The 26,290-nt window shown below is 49.5% G+C and overlaps 3 protein-coding genes across 15 annotated transcripts in view; all 3 read left to right on the top strand.

The window, feature by feature from the left end:
- The window catches only part of DOCK3 (dedicator of cytokinesis 3), a 186,478-nt gene extending 177,153 nt beyond the window's left edge, over window positions 1-9,325 (top strand). For 10 of the 13 annotated variants that reach the window (XM_077184554.1, XM_077184553.1, XM_077184550.1 and 7 more), the window contains 4 exons: window positions 170-257; window positions 3,572-3,694; window positions 4,275-4,357; window positions 4,841-9,325. In XM_077184554.1, the coding sequence (XP_077040669.1) occupies window positions 170-257; window positions 3,572-3,694; window positions 4,275-4,357; window positions 4,841-5,347 (801 nt within the window). In that variant the 3' untranslated portion in view covers window positions 5,348-9,325. The remainder of the gene's footprint in view (window positions 1-169; window positions 258-3,571; window positions 3,695-4,274; window positions 4,358-4,840) is intronic. The other 3 variants (XM_077184560.1, XM_077184559.1, XM_077184556.1) reach the window with 1 other exon arrangement.
- A 4,359-nt stretch (window positions 9,326-13,684) lies between these two features.
- On the top strand, window positions 13,685-18,430 carry MANF (mesencephalic astrocyte derived neurotrophic factor). The gene is made up of 4 exons (XM_054639978.2): window positions 13,685-13,843; window positions 16,122-16,249; window positions 17,008-17,149; window positions 18,094-18,430. Exons 1-4 carry the CDS (start codon window positions 13,756-13,758, stop codon window positions 18,276-18,278), a joined length of 543 nt encoding a protein of 180 aa, XP_054495953.1. The 5' UTR covers window positions 13,685-13,755; the 3' UTR covers window positions 18,279-18,430.
- A 279-nt stretch (window positions 18,431-18,709) lies between these two features.
- On the top strand, window positions 18,710-21,841 carry RBM15B (RNA binding motif protein 15B). Its single transcript, XM_054640192.2, has one exon. The coding sequence runs from the start codon at window positions 18,819-18,821 to the stop codon at window positions 21,558-21,560; it is 2,742 nt and encodes a 913-aa protein (XP_054496167.1). The 5' UTR covers window positions 18,710-18,818; the 3' UTR covers window positions 21,561-21,841.
- Window positions 21,842-26,290: the final 4,449 nt, after the last annotated feature.

Genomic DNA, 26,290 nt, shown 5'->3' with positions numbered 1-26,290 from the left:
ACTCACCCTGCACTGCAGTACCGGCCAGTGTAGGCACAGGTTAAGGTTCCCAGGGAATCTTTAGTTTAAGAACTTCTTTGCTTAAAAAAAAGGAACAGAAAGTCCCCATGTTGCCTCAGCTGGTCTGTAACTTTGTTAACTCTTCTTTGCTAACTTTCTTCTCTCTTAGCCTCCAAATTTCCAGCGCGCCTTGATCCAGCAGATGATTGGACCGTGCAAACCTTGCAGTGATCCCAACCTGTCTGTGGCTGAGAAAGGTACTCCTCCTTTCCCTCTGCAGCATGCATGCTTGCTAGCTAAAACTTATTCCTCTGCTCATGCTACAGCAAGTAACAAATGGGCTTCTACATTTCCTGGTGGAGTGCATTTCTCTCACACTTTTCTAATTAACAGTTTAATTAACTGGGTCTTCTGCCAACCTACCATCATTTCAGAGCCTTCACAGTAGGGTGGGGTGGCACAGACCACCTTATTTCAGAAAGCTTTCTGAGTTTAGCATTTTGTTATTGAAACAATTCCTGCAGCCTTTGTCAAGCAAACTTGTAAAGCAGCAAGTGAGAAGTTATCTAAGAACAGCCCAAGACTGGGACTCTATTTTTTACTCATGAGTTATACTGGTTTTTAATACACATGTATTGCTCAAAATACAAGCATTCCTTGTAATCTCTCTCTGAGGTAGTTTTATATTTATTTATCATAAGCAATATGTGCTTTTTAAACTCATTATTTTGAAAAAAAACAGGCAGAGTCCCTGCAGGGGGAAAAAAACTAAAAGAGGAGAAAGAATTTGTTTGGGGTAGGAGAAAAGGAGCAGCTTGTGAAGGAGGTGCCATGAACAAAATAATGAGCTCAAAAATTATCTGAAAGGCAGCATTCTGAAAAAGCAGAAGAGGGCAAAATTCCTGAATCAGAATCTGAGACAAGGAGGCTGCCTAAGCAAGCAACAGTCATGTACAGCTGGGAAAAATGATATCTTAAAAGATTTTTAAGGCCAGGAAAGACCACTGCAACTATCTAGTCTGACCTACATCATACATTCAGATTTTTATCTGTCTTTTTGTTTCAGAACTAAACTGTACCTTAAAAAAAAAAAAAAAAACAAAAAACAAATTTTATTTTAGAATTTCTAATAAATCAAAATCCCCTACTTCAACATGAGTGGTCCAGATTGAAACCAAACAGTTCTGAGTAAATGGCAGAATGATGACTTGATGCCAGTAATGAGTGATGACAAGAGAGTTCGGATGGGGAGTGAGGCATTAGGAGCTCCATCTTAGCCATGTTAGTTTGAACCAAACATATGACAGAGATGGTGAGATCTTTGTACTGGACAGGAGAAAGATCTGAAAAAGGAAGGTAGATAAGTATTTATTGTCTCTCTAGGAACAATACTTGACTTGGTATCTGTGGGTGATATTAGGCAGGAGTGTGGTATTCAGTGCCAGGAGATCAAAGACAGAATGCCTAAGAAGCCACCAAAGACACGGGTGATGTTCAGTGGGGATGGTGAGGCAGGAATCCCAGCTCCTGTGCCTGGCTGGTGGCACAGAGCAGTTACAGGTGCTGCTGGCAGGCCTGGACCCTCAGCAGTCGATGTAGTTGGGATGCCATCTGCCCTGGATTTTGTCAGCAGTCCCCCAGCCCCTCCTGGCCGTGTCAGAAGTTCTGGTTGGTAATTCCCAGTGACAGTGGTGACAGCAGTCGCCCGGGGCAGAATGGTTCAGATGCAGCCTCCCCACTAATGAAACTTGGCCACTGAACAGTCACAGACAGAGACCTGGGCTAAGTCACAGCACTGGGAGCTCCCTGCTTCGCTTCTTCCCTGAAGCATTTTGGCTAAAACACTGGTTTTATTGGGCAGCAGCCACTCTTCAAAATCATCTCACCTTCTTCCTGCACTCCTAAATACTAAAAAGGCTGTGAATGAGGGAACACTGAGAAAGCAAAAATGGATTTTTCACTGGGGTACCCAGTGTTCTTCGTCACATTCAGATTCTGCATCTCAGTGTTTAAAAAAACCCCAAAATAACAAGCACATCAATAGTTTTATAGGCCAAGGAAATCAGGTTTTCTCTCCTTTTCATTTGATGATGGGATATGGCAGGAGAGATGAGCAAGGCTGGCACTGCTGTTGCATCTTGTCCCTGTGTTTTAGCTCGTTGACACCAATTGTAGTAGTGCAAATTAGAGCACTCTGGCATGTGTACAGGGAAAATCCATCTGGAGCCACATTACTTATATAGAGAGGTAGGCCCTGGCTTGAACCTGCTCTCTGTCAAGATTCTTCTTCATAAGCCCTTCTCAGGTTCTCAGGCTGAGAGTCTCTCTTTAAAAAAAAAAAAAACTTTTATATTTTGATGGGATTTGTTCTGTCTTACGAAGCTGTCACTTTGTGATCTTTTTTACTTTAGGGAATTTTAGGCCTTGGGGAGCCCGTGCTCATGCTAACTCATGAACTAGGGAGACAAAAAGAAAAAAAAGAGAAACCTTTCAAAGTCATTTTAGAAAGAAATGCACCAAGAATGGCTGCAGGCATTTTAATTAAGGAGAAATCCTCTTCAGATGTCAAACTCCATGTTTATTTCACCAGGCTTCCATTTTGCAAACTGAAGATGGAAAAAGCTGTTTTTGTCTCAGTTTTCTTTGACAGGCTCAATTAATTACTTTTTTTCTTTCTTTGCTAATCTGAAGAAATTGCAGTTGCTTATTTGTTTTTAAATAAACATACGGCTATTGTATGTCTCTTCTCAGAATAAATCAAGTCATGTTTGGAAGGAAGGTGCATTTTAATAATGTTCAAGGTTGACAGAATTCTCAAGATCTTGAAAAAGGTTCATGTTCATGTCAAGAAGCAGCTTTTATTTCTATGAAAAACCAAGTCCATGAAGTTAATATTCATTCTCTGTTAAATGCAGCAAGCATTGCTCTCTCTATACTTCCTGATTCACAGAGACTTGATCTCTTCAGGAGACTTTGTAATACAAGGAGGCCAAACTGTTGTCTTTAAGTATTTTGTCATCAAAGCTCTTGATCAACTATGTAGCTTAGTAAATTGAAGATTTGAAGTAATTTCTTTTGCAACAGATTGAAACAGATTGAGGTATAATTTCCTTCATGTCCTTTATTCAGTCCTCATTGAGCCTGCAGTGCAGCCACAGGCCGTCCTGTGTTTCCAGAGGGTTTTGCCTTGTTCCCTTGTCACCACTCCCCACAAAGCAGGACAGCTCACACCTGAGATCCAGCCACCATTCCTTTGGTGGGATTTCATTTTTACCTCCACACTAATTTGCATAAATCCTGACAGAGTCCTAATGCTCTTCAGATTTGTTAGAAATGAGCCCAGGGATGTAGGGGAGGTGGGCAGACTAGCCCTGCAATCACCTAACTCTCACTTCCTTAACAAAGCATCTCTAAACTTAACACTCTGTAGCTTTTCTGTGCTTTCAATCCTGCCATTCACTGAGTCCCTGGAATCTATCTCTGTGCTGCTGAAGAGCACACTGGAGAGCCAGTGCTGGTCCCACAAACTCCCTGCGCTGTTACCCGAGTTACATCTGTTTCAATCCTTCAGCGGTGCCAGCTGCACCCAGTAGCTGGAGCCTGGACAGCGGAAGCCGAGAGGCGCTGCCATTCCTGTCAGCCCACGCTGGGAGCGTCCTGGCCCCACCAGTGCCTCCCCGAAGCCTGCCCCATGGTAAGGACGTGCCCAGCAGGCCTGCTGCAAGTGCCTGCAGGTCACACACACACACAAAGCCAGAGCACCTGAAAGTTGACTATGGCCTTTTCCCCCCACCCCTCTAAAAACAACCAGAAACAAAAACTCCATAGTCTTTACTGGTCTGCTAGGTTTTCAGGTTTGTTTTTTTTCCAAATCTTCAAGTTCTTGCAGTCCTTAAGCAATGGGGACTTGTGTGTACTTTGGGACTAGAATTAAGTGTGAGAGTGCCAAAGCTTGGTGTGGCTTCTTACCAATGACCAACTTTAGCAATAATTTAGGCTTACAGAATGAAACTTTAAATGTTCATTGTTTAAGAGCCTGTTGCCTTGCCATGACATTCTCGATAATGGAGCTGTGAAACATCTCTCTCTGCACTTAATTTCTCCTTAGCAGCCTGTGTGTGACAGATGCACTCCGCATTATCCATCAGACAGGCAGCCCTAGGCTGGCCTTAGCAGCATTTGGAGCTGTTACCTGGCATTACAGAGCTAAACCCAGCTCTGTGGCTGCAATGAAACAGCACAGGTCTGCATTTCTGACCCTTGTCTCGTTCCAGGTCACTACTCACTGCACTTCGATGCCTTCCACCACCAGCTCAGTGATGCTCCTCCGGCACTGCCCGCACGAACGTTGCGCAAGGTAATGGCAGGAGAGCGAAGAGGGGGATGCAGGAGCACAATGGGCCCCTGAAAGGGATCCCCCCCTTCTCTGCTCCCACCAAACAGCTTATGAACACAGAAACACTATTTATAACATGCTAGTAACTTGCACATGAGAAAACCCACTGAAAGTTCTTAACCTATTCCACAGCTGAATGCTACGAAATAACTCACGGGTTGTAGGTCCTTCCCTTTTCCTTTTTTGTACCATATGCTGTGATTTCAGCACCCTGATCATCACCTCAGCTGCTGTTTCTCTAACAGCTCTGGTGTTGTTGAGTGCACTTGTCTGCCCACAAGTGGTACTTCCATACATGTAAACCAATAATCCTTGACATTCTGAACATAAATGGAACTGCGCCGTTGTTAACAATGCTGTCAAAAGCTGAAATGGGGATCAACAACAAGGTGCAGCATTGCCTCGTTTGTCAATTTTAACCTGGTTTTGTTTCTCTCCAAACAGTCCCCTCTTCATCCTATCCCTGCATCGCCCACCAGTCCGCAGTCTGGTCTAGACGGCAGTAACTCCACTTTATCCGGCAGTGCCAGCAGTGGTGTCTCTTCCTTGAGCGAGAGCAATTTTGGACATTCTTCTGAGCCGCCTCCTCGCACAGACACCATGGATTCTGTGCCCAGCCAGGCCTGGAACACTGACGAAGATCTAGAGACACCCTACCTCCCTGTCAGGTACAGTCTCTCTGAGCCTGATGTCCTGGAGACGCTCAAATCCCAGCCATGCCGAAGCCACTCTGCTCCATCTGGAGTCATTCCTCAGGACACCATGGACCCTCCTGCTTTACCCCCCAAACCTTACCACTCCCGGCTGCCAAACATGGAGAACGAGGAGGGGATGATGATCGAAGATGATGACAAACACCGCCCTTTGCATCGTAAAGTGTCCCAACCAGTGAGTGCTGGAAAGGAAGAGCAGGCCAGGGTGGCATGGGAGCACGGCATCAGCGAGCAGTAGGGACAGCTCCTGGCACGCAGCTGGCATTGGCATTCCAGGTCTGGATACGACAGAGACAGAGCAGGACTCGGAGAACAGCAAACCGATTTTCTACTGCCGCGAGGTTACGTCTGAAGCCCACAAAAGCAATTGGGCCAGCATGGCAGGTTGCTGCTTTCCTTTTTAATTTCTTTTTACACCTTTCCGTTATGTTTTTTAACTTTCTGTGCAGTGGACAGTTTATTCCTTCTGCAGTTTCTTAACCACATCACACGGCATATGAGCCATAGAGACTTGCAGAAGCTGAAAAATACACTTTTAAGCGGAGGGGAAAACGGGGGGAATGTGGCAAGTTGATTTTGAACCTGCTTTCCTCCCAGTTCTGAGACGCACATGAGTAGAAGCAGTTGCACTAGGGACATATTTCTTTGCTGTACAGAATTGAAAGCTCATTGCTGAAATCAGGGATTCTATGAACTGTCAGGCTGGAAGGTGCATGAGCTGCAGGCAGTGGAAAGATGGCAATTCTAAGAAGAAATTGGCTCTTTTGAGAGCAGGATTGTACATATCTGTGCAGTGATCTCCCTGCATTCGTTCATAGGTGCTGAGGCAATCTAAAGCAGTGCTGATGCACTGATCTCCAAGATATCATTTCCAACAAACTCTGCCTCCTTTGTTTTTTATGTACTGTTTCATTTCTTAAATTTTGCTTTCACTGGCTAAGCCAACCTGCTTTCTCATGGGAATCGTGTTATTCATCTGTGCTACAGAATGAGAGGAGGTTGGTGGCTACTGGAGCTACAACCTCATTGTAGGCCTTTCCCATGCCCAGCTTTGGGCAGGCTGTTGACACCAGCATTTCTATTCCAGATTAAAACAAAACCAACCAAATTGAGTTTCTCATGCCACAAGCTGGTTGCTGACCCAGCCAGTAAAGAAAAGGTGGCTTAAATGCATCATATCCAACAATCCTTGCCTCAGGGCTGAACATCATAATTCTCACCAACTTCCATCACCCAGGAGCTGAGATTCATTCCTGTTAACTCAATATCCTCAGTCCCTCCCAACAACTCACTGCAGCTGGTGTGCAGAATCTCCCATCTCTCAGAGCAGACAGAAAACACCAAGACTTGAGCAATGCCTGGTATCAAGTGTACACCCCAGAGTCAGGGACCTTAAAGGCAACCTGTAAAGAACAAGTGTTTGTTTCCTCTTTTGCTTCTTTAGAATGTGTAGTAAGAGCTGCTGCTCCTCTCTTCTGGAAGGTTGATTTCTTTTTCCTTTTCTCCTCAGGCAGCAATACACCCTTTCCCCATCCTGTATTTTTTATTAATAAGCTCTAGAAAGGACTGAAGAACATTGTAGGGCAACCAAGCCACATCACACAAACCAGAACTGTGCAGAGCTGAAGACAGTTCAGGTCTATGAACCCAAAACATGCCTTTTAATCAGCACTTGTACAGTTCAGGAAAAAAATATCAGTGGGTAATATTGTTCTTTACAAAGAAAAGATCATGGTTCTAAGAAACCTTTTATTCCTGTTTTCATACTTAACAAGAAATTTTCAGTCAAAATAGTATCAAATATTTAATGTTTTTATATGAACAAGCCACCTTCCTTTCCCTTGCTATACCCACACACATTCTAGCCTGCCTTATAACCCTTTCACCTGCAGACTGCAAAGCACACTCCGTAGGCTGGAAACAGCCCTCCCTCTTTCCTACCACTGAAAAATCTGAAGCACATTCAAGACCTCCACCATATAAATTAGTGCCAGAAACAGGAACAGCACCCAACTTACATCTTGAATTCTTGCCTAACTGCTCAGTTTCTCCTGCTAAAAACAGCATAAAGAAGCAAAAAAGGATTATTATAACTCTTTTACAGGTCACCTTTAGCACTACCTCTAAATACAGTGACTGGGCAGAGTACATGGTTTCTGAACTGGCTAAAGAAGGTCTGGCTGTATAAAGTCTGGACTCAGCAGTTGTATGAAGGGGACTTTAAGAGGATTTGTTTGTTTTCTTTCTCAAGCTCTAGCCCATGCAAAACTACTAAGTTATGGATTTGTTTCTTAAATGGCCTATTTGGCTGGAACAAAATCTCTCTTGCTTCCTCTATTTTGTTACTAACACAGGCTGCTTGTAATCATTATATCCTTCACAATTTAAACAATGATAATAAAATCTGGCCTATAGTGGATGTTTCATCTTTAGCAGGAAGGAGAGTTTTCCAATGTTAGGACAGTCCTCAATGTTAACAAACCAGGCTGGATCTCTGGTATAGAACAAATGTAGGAAAACAACTGATGTTTTCAGTAAAGGTAAGTCAAGGTAATTCCTTAGAAAAGGGTGAAATGTTTTCACATATGCTATTCTCCAATCCCACTGAGACTCTTCCAGTGAATTTCTTCAAAGAACTAAGTTTTAATTTCATCTCCTTTGCCCCAGTTTCTTTTTTTTCCTGGCAGCAAGACTAAAAGTAGTAAATGTAGTGACTTACCGAGCTTCCTTAATGTGAAAAACCAGCAGGTCTTGCAAATAAAACTTTGCAGAACCAAGAATGCAATTACCATGGGACTGAGTCCCAGGCAGCTGGAAAACCTGCCCACCAGATCCCTAAGCAGTCTCTGAAAATGCATCATCCTGCTCTGATTAGAGACCTGGTACAACAGCAGCGAGTCCATTTGGGGAGTCTGGCTTTCCTATGTATTTGCAAGAGTTTGAAGATCAATCAGATGATGTGTACAAATACCTAATTTATGGCAGGTCCACAAAAAGAAGGGTGGAATAAATTGCTGAATTTACCAAATTTAAGCCTCTCTGGAGTTAAATTTCTGTTATTGTTCTGATATCTACCAAGTATTCTGTCTCCCTTTTCAGTGTTTGCCTTAAAGGGAGCAGAAGATAGAAAGACTATTATTGAGATTTTGTGAATCTTGGAACTAATATTGCCTGGAACTACTATTTCTCTGTAGGGTGAGGTGTCTTTTAGCATAGTACAACTCCAACGTCAAGCTCAGTCCTGGAGTAGGTGGAAGCAACAGCAGTTGTTGCACTTGCCCAACAGGATTTGAAGATTCCTTGTATAAAACACAGCAAGAGGATGTTTTGAACAGGACCTTGACATTCTATACCTAACTCTAATTCAACCTCAGTGTACTTGCCTTCATTGGGTTTTCTTTGCATAAGAAAATAGCATGTGCATTCCTGAGAAAATTGGTGGAATTCTGCTATAAATCTCTCCATCATCAGTGTACCTGCTGGCCCCATCTGAAACAAAATTGAGACGGAGCTACAGTGGTAGAAGAAAAGCAATTAAAACAATTTCTCTGAATCCTACTTTTTTTTCCAATAGTTGGGTTGGTTTTATTGCTGTATGCAAGAATCAGATCCTTTTTCGTATTTTCCTCTGTTTGGTTTTTAGCTTACTTACCCTTTTTTAGGTAAGGGATATTGCATATCCCTTCTGTGGAGTATCAGCCAAAACTGGGGAGGCTGGAGAGAGCAAGAGCCTTTGGGAAACAAATTATGTGATATTTAAAATTTCCTCTGGTCATGCTTCTTTGTAAATACCCCCATTTGAATGCTGTGTATTTGTACAGGAAATTGAGCAAAAAATGTATAGATTGTGATGTCTGACTGGTATTCTGCCCTGTAAATGTGTTTTTAACCTCTGGCATTCTGTGCTTATTTAAAAAAAAAAAAAGGCAAAAACCTCTAACCACTTCTCTTTTGTGTATTCATGTTTAAAATAAAATGAAAACAGCTATCTTATCTATAATGGAAATCAAATTCAAAAGGAAAAAATTAATTTGTACAAGTGTCCTAAAGGTACTTCATTGTATATATTGTGATAGCATGTTTCCAGAACCAACAAATAAGTGGTGTGAATTTTAGATGTAAATATCTGCCGTTTGTTTTGGGTTCCTTTCCCTTCCCCATTCACTCGACTGCTGTGATGTGGAATTAAAGATTAATACCTGATATTAAAACAGTACAGCTGTATGGTGGTTGTCATCTTATTGCAAAAGTTCCATAGCTTCTCAGAGATTTCTCACGTGCAGCTCCTCGCAGCACTGACTCCTTCTCAGCACAACCAACAAACTCCACCTCTCTCCTCACCCAGCTAACCCACTCTTTTGTAGCACTCATCATCTTATTGGACACAGCTGGGGCCTGTTTAGGGCAGGCCTGTTCCTAATCTTTGGTGATTAGCACAGCTGCAGCTCCTCAGGGGTGAGATTGCCTTCTGCACTGTCTTTATTTTCTTACATTCTATCCCCCCACATATGGTCATTGCTGTCCTCGAGGCAGGGCTAGCCTCAGGCTGCTCCAAGCCTTCACAAGAGACAAGGAAGAGCCCTCACTTCCCACCTTTGTGTGAATGGGCAAAATGGGGGCCAACCTAAAGGACTTTGTGTGTAGTGAGGGAACAGCTTCCATGGTTAAGTGTTATTTAATATCAACTCCTTGAAGCAAGCAGCAAGTACAGCCCCCTCCTGGTCTAGGCAGGCAGATGGACATGGCACTTGAAACAGCCCCAGGCACAGTTTTGGGGCCATACTTTCAGAGACAAAGCTCTCCCCTAGGACAGCTGTGGAGTGGCTGGGTGCCACTTCCTTATCAGCTGGGGTTAAACCACCAGGTCTCACTGCCTAAAAGATTGCTACACTTTTATTGCAATAGTATTTAAATACTGATCGTTTTAACAGACTAGATGTGAAAGAATAGTAGTTAAGACATGTATGAACACAGGATTTGGGAATTGAGAGCTATGGTGACTTCTACAGGCTCCTAATCTCAAATTTTCTTCCATTACCACTAATAAGCCAGGTCATTGTACAGGAGGCAAAATAACTCATTTAACGTCTCGACATAGCAACAAAAAAAACTTCTGAAACCTGTCTCAAAAGACATTTAGCAGCAAGTCTGACTCTTCAGGATGTACATGGACTGCCAAGGCACCCTTTGCACACACCACATACAAATACTGAGAAGAGAAACTCTAACAGGCGACTGAAGCCTGTATCAGTCCCAGAATAGAATCATAGAATCATTCCAGTTGGAAAAGACCTCCAAGATCACCAAGTCCAGCTTTCAACCCAATACCACTCTGCCCTCTAAACCATATTGTGAAGTGCCACATCCACTTGGTTTTTGAACACTTCCAGGGATGGTGACTCCACCATCTCCCTGGGCAACCTGTTCCAGGGCCTAACCATCCTTTCAGTGAAGAAATTTTTCCTAATATCCAACCTGAATCTTCCCTGACACAACTTGAGGCCATTTCCTCTTTTCTTGTCAATTGTTCCCTGGGAGAAAAGGCTGACCCACACCTGGCTACAACATTTCAGGCAGCTGTGGAGAGTGCTAAGACCTCCAGCCTGAACACCCTGGTACCCTCAGCCACTCCTCCTGGGACTTATGTTCCCAACCCTTCACCCTGTCTTCAATCAGACCCTTTGAGACTGTTTCTAAGCCAGCTTATTAAACCTTAGTTAAGCAAGTATTTTTTATTCAGACAAATTAACCAAGGACAGGTAATAAACACTGTGTTTTGGCACAACAAAAGATGTGTGAAGCCCTCAGCTTTAAACAAGAGTTTTAAAAATACTCTAGTTTCTGCTAAACCAACAGAACAATTTTTTTCAGTGCAAGTCCAATACTTTATTTAAGCTGCCACTAGTCAGATTGAAATCTAAATCCCATGTCCAAATACCTCTTCTTATCTAAATAAGAAAATTTCAGCCCAGTTTCAAAATATGACTTGTCCAACTCAGTATGAATTTCACTACAAAGCTGATAAGAGGAGAAATTAAACCTCTAGAAATGACTCTAACCTGGCAGATGAAAGATGCAGCCTTCTACACCCTATGCATAAATGTGCCTCCATTTCTGGATGATTCTTAACAAGCCATGGACACAAACACAGTTCACAAGGCAGAGCTCTGAGCTCAGGTGTCTTAAGAGAAGGTTCACACACCACTTCTCTCTTTTGATGGCCTTTACTGTCAATCCCACATAAATTAAACCCAAATTTGGAATAGTAGATCTATTACACTTCATCTTATTTTCAGCATTCATTCACAGCAGTACTGCGTTAACTTTTCCCAAACTGTTTCCTGTCCCCCTGACAGAAATCACTTTGTCCTCGCAGCCCAACACCCGAGGCTGAGCCCCTGCACCCCTCCCCATGGCTGTAAGAGATTTGTGTTCTCAGAAGGCAGAGCCAGCACAGCCCCAGCCCCCACAGCTGCCAGGAACAGCCTCTGCTTGCCTGCACCTCCCTTTGCCTGACTCCAATCCCCACAGACGCACGGAGCCAAATGAACTCTCCTGCCCACTCAATTGGCTGACTAGCCCAGAGCAGAGAAGGGTCCAGGCAGACCTCAGAGCACCTTCCAGCACCTAAAGGCATTCCAAGAGAGCAGGAGAGGGACTTTGGACCAGGCCCTAGAGTGATAAGGACACAAGGGAATGGCTTCACACTGACAAAGACCAGGATTAGACTGGATACTAGGAAGAAACAACAGTGAGGAGCAGCACAAGCTGTGCATCACCCAGGTCTCAGCCAGGACAATCCCTAATGCTTCAGAGAGACAGGGCCTGGAGGGTGGTGGAACAAATAGAGCCCCAAAAACCTCACCATGGATCAAGAAGAAGCACAAAGTAAAATGCAAGGAATCTATTCTAGATGCTGAAACAAACTATAAATAAAAAGAAGGAAAAAACCAAAAACACAAAAGGAGTCCTTGGTTTTCCTCAGACTCATTTGAAAATCCCATATTGAAATACAGAGGCTCGTTTCCCAATCCAAAACCAAATAAAATCACTTATCTTCTGTTCTACGAAAATGTATAAAGTTCCTAGTGTGAAGATGTTTCATAACTGCACTATTTTGGTAAGTAAACTCTGTCCTTATTATGACCTTCCTAATTCCAAATTTAAGCCCTATTCCCACCTAATTACAAAGCCACTTCATCTCACAGTTCTTTTGGCCACTATCCTGATAAGAAACAACGGCACCTCGAGCCACCACTTCTCTTCACAGCTAAGTGACTTTAGTGGGCAATGAGCATTATTTTTAAAAAGCCAATAATTTTCCTAAAGCATACTGATATTGAGCAATTCTGGAAATCCTTATGGACTGACTTAATAATATTTATATTGATCTTAATAACCACATTTGGAGAGATAAAAAATCTAGAAATGTGCAAAACCATGTCTCCTAATGAACACATGATGTACTCTCACAGGTAATTAGTGTCCTAATTACTGCTCACCTGCTGTGCCCTTTCCTGAGTCAGGTGCTCCTCCTCCCCACACTGCCTGTCTCACCTCGTCAAGCTTATCACTTGCACCTGATGACCTGCAAGAACATTCTGATTAGGCAGTGCCCCACCAGGCTGCCTCAAGAGCCTGGCTGTGCAAGAGAGTGCACAGAGCTCCATGGGAGCTCCCTTGCCGTAGTACAGGGCTGGATGACTTTGCCTCTCCCCTCTTTCACTGGAATGATATCCCAGGATATACAGAGTTATTCATAAAGCCGCACAAGGAGCTATCAGCAGGCGTGTGCTCCTCTCCCAACTCCACGGGAATTTCAGTTATAAACTCACAGTGTTGGGGATTGTTGAAGGTAGTTAATGGCACAAACTGTGAGAACTTTTGGAACAGAATAAAAATATTCTGAGTTGGAAAAGACCCACGAGGTTCACCAAAGTCCAACTCCTAGCCCTGCCACAGGACAACCCCTAGAACCCCCCCTGCGTGCCTGAACAAAAGGTGATTAGGCCCAGCGACTAGGATATTAAGTTGGAATTAAACAAACAACATTTCTTTCTGCAAAAACACTCACCTAAGAAGCCAGAAACAAATGCACACAGGTTGCTATTTTAACCTCTCTGCTGTCCCTCCTCAAAGCATCCAGTCCTTGTACCTCACAGGGTGTGCCCAGAGCCGCCAGTCCCTGCCGCTCCCAGCCCTCACGGGACACCCATCCCACGAACCGCCTGCCCACGGGCCTCGAGCGACCCCTCAGCCGCACCTTGCGCTGCCTCGCGCGGCTTCATACTGCTTCAAACCGCCGGGAGAGGGACGGAGGGGCGGACCGGCCCCGCCCGCCCTCAGGTGTGAGGATCTGCCCCTTTCCAAGATGGCGCCTGCGGCCGCCGTCAGGGAGCGCTCGCGAGCGCCCTTCCCTTACCAAAGATGGCAGCGAAGGGGGGCGGGGACCCGCGCCGCGCGCCGCCGCTCCGCCGCCTCTCCCCAATCAGCGGCCGCCAACTCTCCCGTGGAGGCGACGGCGCGGCCAATGGGAGCGGAGAGCGTGGCGGCCGGGAGGGGAGCGGGCCAATGGGGCGGCGGCGGCGGGGGCAGCCGGTGTGGGGTGGTGGTGCCGGTGCGGCGGGCGCTGCCGGGCGAGGCGGGATGCGGGCGGCCCACGGGCTTTGCGCGGCGCTGGCACTGCTCCTGCTGCCGGCCGGTGGCCGAGCGCTGCGCGACGGGGACTGCGAGGGTGAGTGCGGCCGGGCCCGGCCCGCGGGTACGGCGGGGGGAGGCCGTTCCTCGCCGCCGTCTCCCGCAGTCTGGCCCGTCCGCCAGGATGTGGGGCCGGGACGCGGAGCAGCCTCGGGGCTGTGACAGCCCGGCCGCCGGGCCGGGCCGGGCCGGCGGGAGCGCTGCCTCCAGCGGCAGGAAAAGTCTCCCAAGTCTGGCTAAGTGCGGACGGGCCTGCCCGGGCGCCGCTCGCAGGCCACCGGTGCCGGGGCGGTGCTCGAGGGTGTCCGGTGCCGGGGCGATGCGGCGGGCGGCCCGCGGGGCAGGCGGGGCGGGGCTTCCAGCCGTGCCCCGCGCCGGGGACGGGATCTCCCTGCCGAGAGTACTGCACTCTGCCGGGAAGTTGCCGGTCCACGGGGTCAGCGGTAGTGTAGAGTCCCCACAGGAAACAGGAGCGACGACTCCGGGAGACCGGAGCGTCTCCAGGCCGGGAGACCGGCACAGTCGCAGCTCGGCACTGAGGGGGCAGCGCTCCCCGCCCGGTGTCCCTGCCGGGTGAGGGTGAGCAGGGCAGGGAGCGGGAGAACGCGAGTGAGGTTACTCAGCCGGGACTCCCCCTTAGTCATCCCAGTATTACGGAGTGCTCGGAGTCCTCTCAGTGCGCACAGTCAGGAGCCGCGAGCAGCTGATCGAAATCAAGTCGGGCCCTTTGTGTACCACGGAAATACAAACGCCTCGGGGGTGGAACCTGTTGAGCTGCACAGCAAATTAAGCTGCTCCTGTGCAGTGAACTGAACAGATTCCCCCAGTGAAGCAAGAAGAACTTGAGGTGGGGCTCTTGTAGCTGGCTGGGAGTTTGGGATGCTAATACCCTCCTCTGCAGTAGGACAGAGTGAGGGGAAGGAACCCCGTAAATCAAAACTTCCAGCTGCTGTTGCAGCGCTAGACTGGAAACATGTTTCTGTCCTATGGTGGCTGTCAGTGTCACTGCCTGCAGCAAGTTTTTTCTTCCCAAGGTTTTCACTTCCCAATAGCTTACAGTGGACATCAGTGTGTCTGTGAGTGGGGATAGATGGGTGGGAGGTAAATAAGGGTGTGCTGTATGCATACAAAAAAATGTTTTCCAAAATGGCCCATCTTATAATTAGTTCTAGTTTTGATATAATGAGAGTACATTTCTGCTCAGTTCTGTGATGGCCATGCTCCATTTCCTGTCATGCCCAATTACTGTGCCATGCATTGTGTTCTGAGTTGAACACAAGTTGCTCTAATGACAATAATATTTTCCAGTCCCTTCCTGTTGGAGTAAACAAATCCCATAAAAGCCATAACTCATACCTGTTCCTTAGAGGCAGAATGGTTCCTGGCACTCATCTTGCATGGGAAGGTGTGAGAATCCCCAGGAGCTGAGCAGGAGTTGGGAGGACTGAGAGTGCTGCAGGTGATGCTGATATCCACAGATGAGTTGTGAGCAGCAGGATGACCAAAATCTGACACTCAGGGTGTCCCTGAGTCATCCCACAGGCTGTCTGCCCTCCTTCCCAGCCACACACGGGGCTGCTGCACTTTGGAGCACGTGTGGAGCGACTGCTGCCCAGGGAAGGAGCAATGACCGGTTTGTGCAGCCCTTCCCATAGGCAGGAACTTGGATCTGTCCTCTCAGCTGCAGCTGCACTTGTGGGAGGTGCCTTATGTCTAAGAGTCTTCCCTCTTTCCATCTGAAACTGCATCAGAAGCTTATGGAAATGAAAGAAGGAGAAAGGTGCCACGGGGACAGAGCATGGGATCACATTTCTTTTTCTCTTGGAAGTAATTTCAACTGAAGCAGCCTGGTAATCAGTGATACCCCGTTACTGAAGTCAGCACATGGGGAGTCTCAGAGGATTATGTACAGAGTTGGTTTTCAATCAGCACTGGGTTTCACACTCATGTTCTTACAAGTTGCTTCCCAAAGCAGCAAGACAACTTTAAATGTACATTTTTGCATGGGCGTTGTTTTGTGTCCATCGTATGATCCTGTGCTCACTCAGGACAATGTACAGAGACCCCTAGACACTCCCATGGATCTCATTTCTCAGATTGTCACAAACCCACCAAAAGCATCAGGGCATGTTGTTGATTCACGTGTGCTCTGAATGGCTTTCTGAACCATGGGTGAAGTTCAGAAAACTTCACTGTTTTCCAGTTATCCAAACTGTTATCCAAACCCCCCTGATTCCATTTCCCTACAAGTGTTCTCTAAGAGCTGCCATGAGATTACTGCTCTGGCTGATAACTCCATCCATCTTCCCTTCCAGTGTGTGTCACATTCCTGGGAAGGTTCTACCAGAGTCTAAAGGACAATGACGTTGAATTCACACCTTCCAGTATTGAAAAGGAGCTCTTGAAATCCTGCAAAGAAGCAAAGGGCAAAGAGAATCGCCTGGTAAGTAGGGGGAGTCAGTAATATTTCCCTTCTGCAAATGAGGGGAAACTGAGTTTGTATGATGTGGCTTCCCAAGGGCTGTTTTTGCTGGCTCTGTGGCCACAGTGGGTCCTGTATTTTTTATGAAAGGACTTGTGGAGTTCAATCTCTTTACCTTAAAAAAAAAGGAAAAAAACACCACCCTGTCCACAGTGATTGGACTGGCTGGCATCTCACTGTTACTGAAGCACTGGATATTACAAAGCTTTTGTTTGCTGTAGGGCTTCCCTGTCCCTTAAATGGTATTTGGGGTGCTATATAATCTGTTAAAATATTTATACTCTTCAACTGTTTAGCTGAAAACTAAACAAAGGAAAACCAAATTGCTCTAACTAAAACCAGAGGCAATTTGTGAATGAAGAGGCCCAATGAAAAGGCCTGAACTCTCCTCAGAGAACTACAGAGATACCATCTGACATGCAGAGGGGGAACATTTCAGAGAGGCTCTTTGAATGAAAATTATTTCTAATCCTGTTCAATTTTTATAAAGTTAAGAAACAAGACCAGCCTCAGCAGCTGTAAAATCATTGCAATGGAAAACACCTGCTCAATATTCTGGGCTTAGTTAGGCTCCTTTTGCCCAGCTCTAGCAGTCCCTTGGGGAGGTTCTCTAACTGTAAACATCAAGCTGCAAAACCAGATTATGACAGGGACAGAAAACTCTGCTTTTAGAAGCTTTCTTTCCATGCATCCCCACTTCACTCTTTTCTTTCCTCTAGTGCTATTACATTGGGGCCACAAGTGATGCAGCCACCAAAATCATTAACGAGGTATCAAAGCCCATGAGTCACCACATCCCTGTGGAAAAGATCTGTGAGAAGCTAAAGAAGAAAGACAGTCAGATCTGTGAACTAAAATACGGTGAGTTGCCAGCACGAGAGGAAATGCTCATGATTTGCTGGGGTGTGGATGACTGCGGGTGAAGCAACATCCTAAAACCACTCAGTCCTGAGTTCTGTAGCCTAGTTAGGTTGCACAACCTGGGTTGCTCTCCATGAACAACATCCTAGAGAGTTCTATGGAGATGCTTAGGTAAGACTGCTAAGCCTTCTTGGCTTCTGCAGGGACTCTGATCAGCCCTGGAATAACTAACTCCCAGGTGTAGCAGCACTGCTGTGCTCACATTGCTGTTTGGGAGGGTGTGTGGTACAGCCTGTGCTGGCAGCAGGCAGGGCTGTCACTGTGGCAGGGCTCAGGCCCCTGGCTGAGCTCTGCAGTCCCAGCTGCTCTCCTGTTCCCAGCAGCAGGGTGATAAATGCTGCTTTCTCACCTCTTCTGGTGTCTCCTCAGAGCATTCTACTCTCTATTTCTCATCATCTTCCTTAAACTCTTACATTCCTAGATGACTCCTCTTCCTGAAAAGACTAATACAAAAACAGGCTTAGAAATGCCTCCTTCTGCTTTCCCTTATAGCTGCCATTACACCCCCTCGAGACACCCCTTGGATTGGGTGTCTTTATACTTTTCATTTCTCCTACTAAGGTCGTGTTGCTTCCTAAAAAGCTTTTTGTCGTTGTCACTTTCTTATCTTTCCCCTGAAATCACTCTGCTACATTTCTTTTATCTAGTGGAAAAGAAGTGCTGCTGCTCATATAATAAAGGGGCTTTCAGGGCTATTGTGGAACTCCTGCACCTAAACTGCAACCAAGCTTTCTGTCTTCTAATAATTTTTAGCATTTAAGAGCCTTATCTGCTGTCCAAACCTAACTTAGACGTTCCTTCCACCCCTGGCACCTCTCTCCCTCTTGGGTTTTGGCTTCCTCGCCCACCTGGCATGTCTGAGTGCAGCTCTGCTCTCCCCGCAGACAAACAGATCGACCTGAGCACCGTCGACCTGCGCAAGCTGCGCGTCAAAGAGCTGCGGCGGATCCTGGATGACTGGGGCGAGGTGTGCAAGGGCTGTGTCGAGAAGTACGACTTCATCCGCAGGATCCACGAACTGATGCCCAAGTACGCGCCGAGGGCGGCCGGCGCCCGGACAGACCTCTGAGGGCCGAGACCGGGGCGATGGATCCTGGGGCTCTGAGGGGCGAGACCGGGCCTGTGAGGGGACTGTGAGGGGCGACCTCGAGGCTCTGAGGGGCGACGCCGGCCCCGCGCTTTGTACGGGACTTTCATTAAAGTTCGCCGGTGTGTACCGGGCGGAGCCGTGCCGTGTGACGTGATTGCGGGACACACCCCCTGCGCCCTCCGCACCCGCCGGGTTCCGACATTTCCCGTCCTCCCCGGGTTCCGACATTCCCCCTTCCGCCACCCCCGCTCCATCCGCGGAGCGGCCCCGCGCGCGCCCCCTCAGCCCGCCGAGGGGCGGAGCTTCGCCGCCCGCCCTGATTGGCCGCCCGGCCGTCGCGCGCGGGCGGCGGGAAGTGCCGTGTGACGTCATGGCCCCGTGACGCCGGCTTGCGGCGCGGCGCGCGCGGGGCGATGACGTAGGGCCCGCGCGGCGCGGCGGCCGGAGCCGCCTTCGCTCCCTTTTGTCCAAGATGGCGGCGGCCGCCGGAGGCGCCTCCTGAGCCGCGGGCCCGGCGCGATGAAGCGCGGCAGCGACCGCGACTCGAGCCCGCCGGGGGCCGCGGGCGGACGCGCGGCCGCCGCCGCCAAGCGGCCCCGCGACCGCGACCGCGAGAGCAGCAGCCGGCGCGGCCCGCACCGCAGCTCGGGCGCCTCCCGCAGCAGCCGGGACAAGTCCACGCCCGGCGGCGGCGGCGGAGGCGGCGGCGGCACCACCACCAGCAGCAGCGGCGGCGGAGGCGGCTCCAGCTCCCGCAGCCACCGCGGCGATGAACGCGCCGGCGGCGGCGGCGACTCGAACCACCGCCCGGCGGGGAGCGGCTCGGCCTCGGGCGCCCGCGGCGGCAGCCAGGCCGCCCCCTCGTCCTCCTCCTCGTCCCGGGCGCTCGGCGTGCCCAAGGCCAAGGCGCTGCCGGGCGCCGTGGTAGCCCCGTCGCTGCTGCTGGCCGGGCCGCCGCCGGGCGCCGCGCCCTCGCTGCTGCTGGCGCCGCTCGGGGGCTCGGCCGGGCTGGCCGGGGAGCCGCCCGGCTCCTGCGAGTACAAGACGCTGCTGGTGAGCGGGCTGAGCGCGGCCCTGCCCGACCAGCTGCTGGAGGACGGGCTATTCCGCCTCTTCCAGCGCTTCGCGGGCGGGGGCGCCGGGGACATCAGTGTCAAGCTCTCCCACACGCCCGAGCTCGGCCGCGTCGCCTACGTGAACTTCCGACACCCCGGGGACGCCCGCGACGCCCGCCGGCACGCCCGGGCCCGGCAGCTGCTCCTCTACGACCGGCCGCTCAAGGTGGAGCCCGTGTACCTGCGCGGGGGCCGGCGCAGCCGCACGCCGCCCCCCGCGCCCTCCCCGGAGCCGCTGGGGTACCTGCCGCCCCTGCACAGCGCCTACCAATACAAGCAGCGCTCGCTGTCGCCGGTCACCAGCCCCTTGCTGAGGGAGCCACGGCCTCGTCACGCCGCCGCTGCCGCCTTCGCGCTGGAAGCGGCTGCCATCGGGCTCTCCCGGGAGCGGGAGCGGGCCCTGGATTACTACGGGCTGTACGACGAGCGCGGCCGCCCGTACAGTTACCCCATCGTGGCCGAGGAAGACCTGATGCCAGAGGATGACCAGAGAGCCACCCGCAACCTCTTCATCGGCAACCTGGACCACAACGTGTCGGAGGTGGAGCTGAGGCGCGCCTTCGAGAAGTACGGCATCATCGAGGAGGTGGTGATCAAGCGCCCCGCACGCGGCCAGGGCGGTGCCTACGCCTTCCTCAAGTTCCAGAACTTGGACATGGCCCACCGGGCCAAGGTGGCCATGTCGGGCCGCGTTGTGGGCAGGAACCCCATCAAAATTGGCTACGGAAAAGCCAACCCCACCACCCGGCTGTGGGTGGGGGGCCTTGGCCCTAGCACTTCCCTGGCCGCCTTGGCCAGGGAGTTCGACCGCTTTGGCAGCATCAGGACTATTGACTACGTGAAGGGCGACAGCTTCGCTTACATCCAGTACGAGAGCCTGGACGCTGCCCAGGCCGCCTGCGCGCAGATGAGGGGCTTTCCCTTGGGTGGACCGGAGCGGAGGCTCCGAGTGGATTTTGCCAAAGCAGAAGAGACGAGATACCCGCAGCAGTACCAGCCCGCGCCGCTGCCCGTGCACTACGAGCTGCTGGCTGACGGGTACAGCCGGCACCGGAGCCTGGAGCAAGACTTGAGGGTGCGGGATAGGACTCCTCCGCACCTCCTGTACTCGGACAGAGACAGGAGCTTTGTGGAGGCGGACTGGGCCAGCCCTGCCAAAAACGCCGAACGCAGGAACAACCTGGAGAGCTACAGCCGGTCCGTGCGCAGCCGGAGCGGGGAGCGCTGGGGCAGCGACGGCGACCGCAGCGTGCCCAAACCGTGGGAAGAGAGGCGGAGACGCCGGAGTCTTTCCAGTGACCGCGGGAGGACTACTCACTCGCCTTACGAGGACAGAAGCAGGACAAAGGCCAGTGGGCCAGCTCTAGACCGCAGCCCTGACAGGGCTCGCAAGGAGAATCACACTACAGAACCCGGAGCCGAGAAAGAGCAGAGCAACTCCCTCCAGAACAATCGTCACACGGCCGAGGAGAAACCGCATCGCGAGCCGGCCGATGCTCCCCAGCCCAAAAAAAGGGACAGCGAACGCAATCATCGAACTGGTGAATCGGAATCCAAAACTCACGAGGAGCCAAAATCCGAGACCAAAAAGCTAAAGAATTTATCAGAATATGCTCAGACACTGCAACTTGCTTGGAATGGGCTTCTTGTGCTAAAAAACAGCTGCTTCCCCACCTCTATGCACATCCTGGAGGGAGACCTGGGTGTCATCAACGGACTCCTCAAAGACCATTCATCCGGCGGGAAGTTGACGCAGCTCAAAATCGCTCAGAGACTTCGGCTGGACCAGCCCAAGCTGGATGAAGTCACCCGGCGCATCAAACAAGGCAGCCCCAACGGCTACGCCGTGCTCCTGGCCACCCAGTCCGCCCCGGCAGGGGCAGGGGCCGAGGGGACCTTCCCTGTGGTAGAGCCTGGCTTGCAGCGACGGCTTCTCAGGAATCTGGTCTCCTACTTGAAACAGAAGCAGGCTGCTGGGGTTATCAGCCTGCCCGTGGGAGGGGCAAAGGGCAGGGACAGCACAGGCATGCTTTACGCGTTCCCTCCTTGCGAGTTCTCTCAGCAGTACCTCCAGTCAGCACTAAGGACATTGGGGAAGTTAGAAGAAGAACATATGGTGATAGTTATAGTCAAAGACACTGCCTAGCCCACACTGTCTTTTCAAATTCCATGTTTTCTTTGTGTGTCACACAGCCCAGTTGTTTTTAAGGCTGATCATTTTGGTTGAGGCTCAAAACACCTTGACCAAAGTGGTAAGATTTTTAGTTTCTAATTAATTTTAATACCTATAATATCTATTAAAATTTTAAATAGAGCCCATTTTATTCGTTTTTAATATGTGACACTGTCCGCTGTTGTTCTGTATTTTTATTTTTTAACTGTATGAAAAGTTGTCAGTAAAGCCTTGTTCACTGATGGATTTCTAAACTTGTGCGGTATCCGAGTTCTTGTGGCCAGGAAGGAAGCAGGAGCAGCCAGGCCAGGCCAGGCCCCAGTTCAGTTCTCAGATCCCAACCTTGAGCACCTCCTTCTTCTTTATATGTGTCCTTCAAGGTGGGAGGGGAAGGGAGGTTCTTAGTGCTGTATCAGAGACTGAAAGGTTGGTTCTCTATTTTTTTTTTGTCCTGTTTGCTTTTTATTTCGAAAATTTGAGTCTGGATGCTTTGCTGTTGAGTCTCTATTTGAGAATAGAAGCTTCCCAGGAAGCCAGCAACCAAGGAAGCAAATCCTGATCAAGAATAAAAGTGTTTTTCATTTGCACCAAAAAATTAGTTGATACTTGGCAGAAAGTTTGCTACTGAGGAGTGGATGCTTTATTCAAGTTGGTGAGGTCTGAGACCAGCTGGCACATGTCTCAGTCATAGAAGTTCTTGAATAAAACAAAGGTTTGACATTACTAATTTTTATAAAAGGCAAAACAAGCAGAAGAAAAAACAAGTGATTTAAGGGGGAACTCTGTAATATCTCCCATATTAGATGTGGACAAGCTAGGGGCACAAAGGTGTTTGATGAGCTGGAGGTGCCCATTTGCAGTCAATCATGTTGTACTACCTGGAATCCTTTATTGAAATACAAATGGCTATTTTTTTTTTTCCCTAAAGTTTAAATTTGTTTGCAGGCTCACAAAACCAGACAGAAACATGTCTGGCTGGCTGAGAATGTGTTCTGTTACTACAGGTGACCTGTAACAGAGGAACCACTGGAGATCAAAATCTGAGCTCTAAAAGGGATGGATCCATCACCTTTGCTGTCTGTGCTGTGAGGTGGTTGGTTGGGAGGCCAGACCTTTTGAGTGCTTAGCAGCATAAGGATGTGGTAACAAGTCCAAGCTGGAGTTAAAATCCACACTGTTCTGTTAGGGGATATTTTTATTTTTTAAAATGATGCCTGTAGATTTTAGGAGACTTACAGAAAATTGTGTGGGATTAAAAATGCTACGTTTTAAAGTTTCTTTAGATTTGCAGGTGGTTTTTTGTTGTTGTTCTCTTAGTAAGCAAGTGAACAAATTAGTGGGAGATTTGTCTCGCACCAATCTCTGTGACCCAGCAGCTCACTTGCTGAGGGTTGCCAAAAACCCTTCTAAAACTCCTCTCAGGTATGACTGGTGTCACAACCTACTAAGCAGGGAAAGTAACTCAGTCTAATGATGCTGTTATTTTTCACTTTTTAACCCTGCAGGGACATCATCAGCTGATGATGGATTATTAATATCAACAAGTGTGGGTTGGTTTGTTGGGCTGGGGGAGGGGTTGCATTTCACTTGATGCATCTTCCGTGAAGGCACGGATCAGAGGGGAGCTGAATGCTCCACTGGGAACAGCAGAGAGCCGGGAATGTGCTGTGGGAGCAGAGGAGCAGCTCCAGTGCCCGAGCAGCCAGGCTGCCCCGGTTTCACACGGTTATAGGGACACCGACTCCGCCCTCCTGACCCAGTCCCCAGTGCTGCCCTAACGCGGACGGTGCCAAATGTCAGCAATTGTAACGGTTCGGTGTTATCTGAAACCAGGGGCTGTTAAATACCCCTGGGGGCCGGTCCTAGAGCGATTACAGCCTTTTGTGGGAGTGTCCTGCCCTGGAGGTGTCCGAGCAGCTGGAGGCACTGAGGTGGTGGCAGGACAAGTGCGCACCTGGCTGATGGTAGCAGGGAGGTGCAGCTCATGGTGCTGTGCCATGGCCTTGTGTGTGCTATGGTGTGTGAGTGTTAGGAAAGGGAAGGAAAAAAAACCCCAGTAATTATAAAAGCTGCAACTGTTTGCTGACAAAGCCAAGGAACAGCCCAAAATCCCCCATCTCCCACTTTCCTTGTGAAATAAGTAAATAAATAATATAGGGCTGTTTAAAAGACAAAGGTTGAGTGAGATTTGAATGATGGGATTTCTCTCCCCAGAGAGGTGGCTGATGGTTTTAAGTATGTGAGAGCAACAAATTCCCTCCTACCAAAATTAATGGTTGTAAAGGAGAAGTTGGGGAGTTAGGGGAAAAACACCTGGGAGAGAAGCAGCAGCATCCATCTGACCTGAGCCTTCCCTGCTCCCCAGCAGGCAAGGGAGCCACACCATGGCTTTAACAGCCTGTGCCAAGGCTAAAGGCCCCATCCTGGACCTGTGTTCACCATCCCCTCCCTTCACAGATACATCCAGGCTGATTCCAAGAGAAGCAGGCCTGGAGAAGGGTTGGCAGTCAAGGTAACTCAGCACCTGGATCTTGCAGCATCAAAGACGGGCCCTGCACTGGGATGGGCAGCAGTGCTGGGGAGAAGGTGCAGGGGTGGGGGGCCTGGGCCCCTCAGTGATGCTCGAGGGTGCTGGGTAAGGCAGTGCTGGAGTTTGGTTTTGGGAGGATGGAGCCTTTCAGCCCAGTGCAGTGGGGCAGTAGGGTGATCATGGCACAGTACTGGTGTCTGGCTCCTCGGGCTGATCTGAAGCTCAAAGGGAGAATAGGGTGTGAGGTGGTGGATGGGCTGGTCTGAGAGTGTTCCTGCTTGGCCTGAGGTACCCCATCTTTTATTCTAAGCACCCATTCAGCAAACATTCTGTCTTACAAGGCCTCTTGAACAGCAGTTGCTGGCTGTCCTTCCTACTGAGACAGGGCTGAGAGCCCTGGAGGGGCTCTGAGCATTGCTGAGGAGCCTCAGTGATTACCCTCAGCTACACTTGGTGAGGTTTGTACCCTGCTCTGCCAGCCTTGGCCTGTGGGAGGTTTTTGAACCCCAGCCCTGCAGGGATGTGCTGCTCCCTCCCACAGTGCTGGCCGGGAATTCCTCAGGCTGTGCTCCATGGAAGGGTGCTGCAGTGCTCCACGTGGGCCAGGCAGGTACTCGAGGGTCCTGTGCAAAGAGGAGCACGCTGACAGGAGGGCTCAGGCTGTGCTGGGCCTGTCTGCTCACATCAAGGGAGGAAACAGCACCTCCCTGCTCCCCTCTGCTGCAGAGGTAGGAGTATGTCTTAGCCAGCTGGCAGGACAATTAAATCTCCTTCCACCCTCTAAGCCAGGGTCTGTGACTGCTGCATAGAAGAAATACTGTATGGCACATCAGCCATGTGCTGTAAGTATTCCAGAAGATTATAGGATTCTTTCCAAGCAACGTGCTTTTAAATAGATTAAATCATGATGCCAGGGTGGCAGGTGATTTTCCAAATGCTGAGAATTCTCCCCATCCCAAGCAGCTGCAGAATTATGGCCTGACAAAAACAAAATAAACCCTGTTAGTCCCCAGTTCTGAACTCCACTTTGCAGCCAGGCTGGTGCAGTCACCTCTTCCCCAGAACTCCTCACTGAGACCCCCAGAACTCAGGCAGTGGCATGGGGTGCAGGCAGCTTCCCCAGATGTGTATTTAACTTCAGAGGGGCCAGGTCTGCCCAGGACAGGGGTGGGGGGGCTGCTTCAGCAGTTTTGGGGGGTGACCTGCAGGCCCACAGGGTAAGGCCCAAACCCACTCCTTTGGCTCTGTTCAGTGCAGTTGGGGCAGGTGTGGGAGGGGAGGGAGGCTCATATACTCACAGCATCTCTCTCACCTTCAAGTCAAATGCACACACAGGAGCTCCAGCCCAGGTGTTTTGGTTCTGTCTCACAAAACTGGCAAATGCCTCCAAAACAGCCAGGCCCAAACCAGCAACAGATGCAGTCAATTACAGCTGGGGTTTAATGCCAGAACAAGAGATGGACATCTGGCACTGCATCTCCCTGCGAGTAGTAGCTGAGCACATGCTTTATTTTTTTCCTCCTCCTGAGCTGCACGTATTCTATGATGAAGTTGGGTGGGAGGGTTTCTGATAAAGCAGAGGCTACTTCCACAGCTGTTGGGTGGCAGATCAGCTTTCAATCCCCTCCTTTAATCAGAATGCTGCTCCAATTGCTGGTCTTAAATGCTGTAGTAGTCACTTGTTCATCTTTATCAACTGTGTAGGGTACAATTATCCATTACAAGTTGCAGCAGAACCTTTCTTTTTAATTATTAACAAGCAGCTCAGGGTAAGTGCATTAAGTAGATGCAATGCTGGAGGGAAAAAAGCTATCCCTTCTTTCAGTTCAAAAGGATATCCTTCCTGTTCAAGCAGTAAAACTGTGAGCCTTAGCTGAAATGAGCAGTTCTTGGTGGAAAAGTGGTTGTAGTGTCAAGAAGTGAGAAGTCTCCAGTTCCCTGTTCTGCCTCAAACCCTATTCTGCAAGTGGCAAAAACAGAGAGAGGGTTAAAAGGTGAGTGGATGGGATAAACAGCACAGCCACGGCCTTGGCCAGACAAGCAGTGAGCACATGCCCCTGCCAGCTGAGCACAGGCCCAAGCTGGGCAGTGGGTGCTGCTCTGGCAACTCAAACACTCCACTGCCATTTCTGCCTCCCGTTCTGAGGGCAGGGCCTCTTGTCACGCCCCAGTC

Source organism: Agelaius phoeniceus, chromosome 11, assembly GCF_051311805.1.
Source record: "Agelaius phoeniceus isolate bAgePho1 chromosome 11, bAgePho1.hap1, whole genome shotgun sequence".
Classification (NCBI taxonomy): Eukaryota; Metazoa; Chordata; class Aves; order Passeriformes; family Icteridae; genus Agelaius; species Agelaius phoeniceus.
The sequence above is the reverse complement of the archived record's forward strand: the minus strand, read 5'-3'. Positions and strand labels throughout refer to the sequence as shown.

Coding starts and splice junctions, on each gene's coding strand:
- MANF (XM_054639978.2), top strand. CDS start 13,756: ATGCGGGCGGCCCACGGGCTTTGCGCGGCGCTGGCACTGCTCCTGCTG. Junction 13,844..16,121: donor GCGCGACGGGGACTGCGAGG/GTGAGTGCGGCC, acceptor CTTCCCTTCCAG/TGTGTGTCACATTCCTGGGA. Junction 17,150..18,093: donor GATCTGTGAACTAAAATACG/GTGAGTTGCCAG, acceptor CTCTCCCCGCAG/ACAAACAGATCGACCTGAGC.
- RBM15B (XM_054640192.2), top strand. CDS start 18,819: ATGAAGCGCGGCAGCGACCGCGACTCGAGCCCGCCGGGGGCCGCGGGC.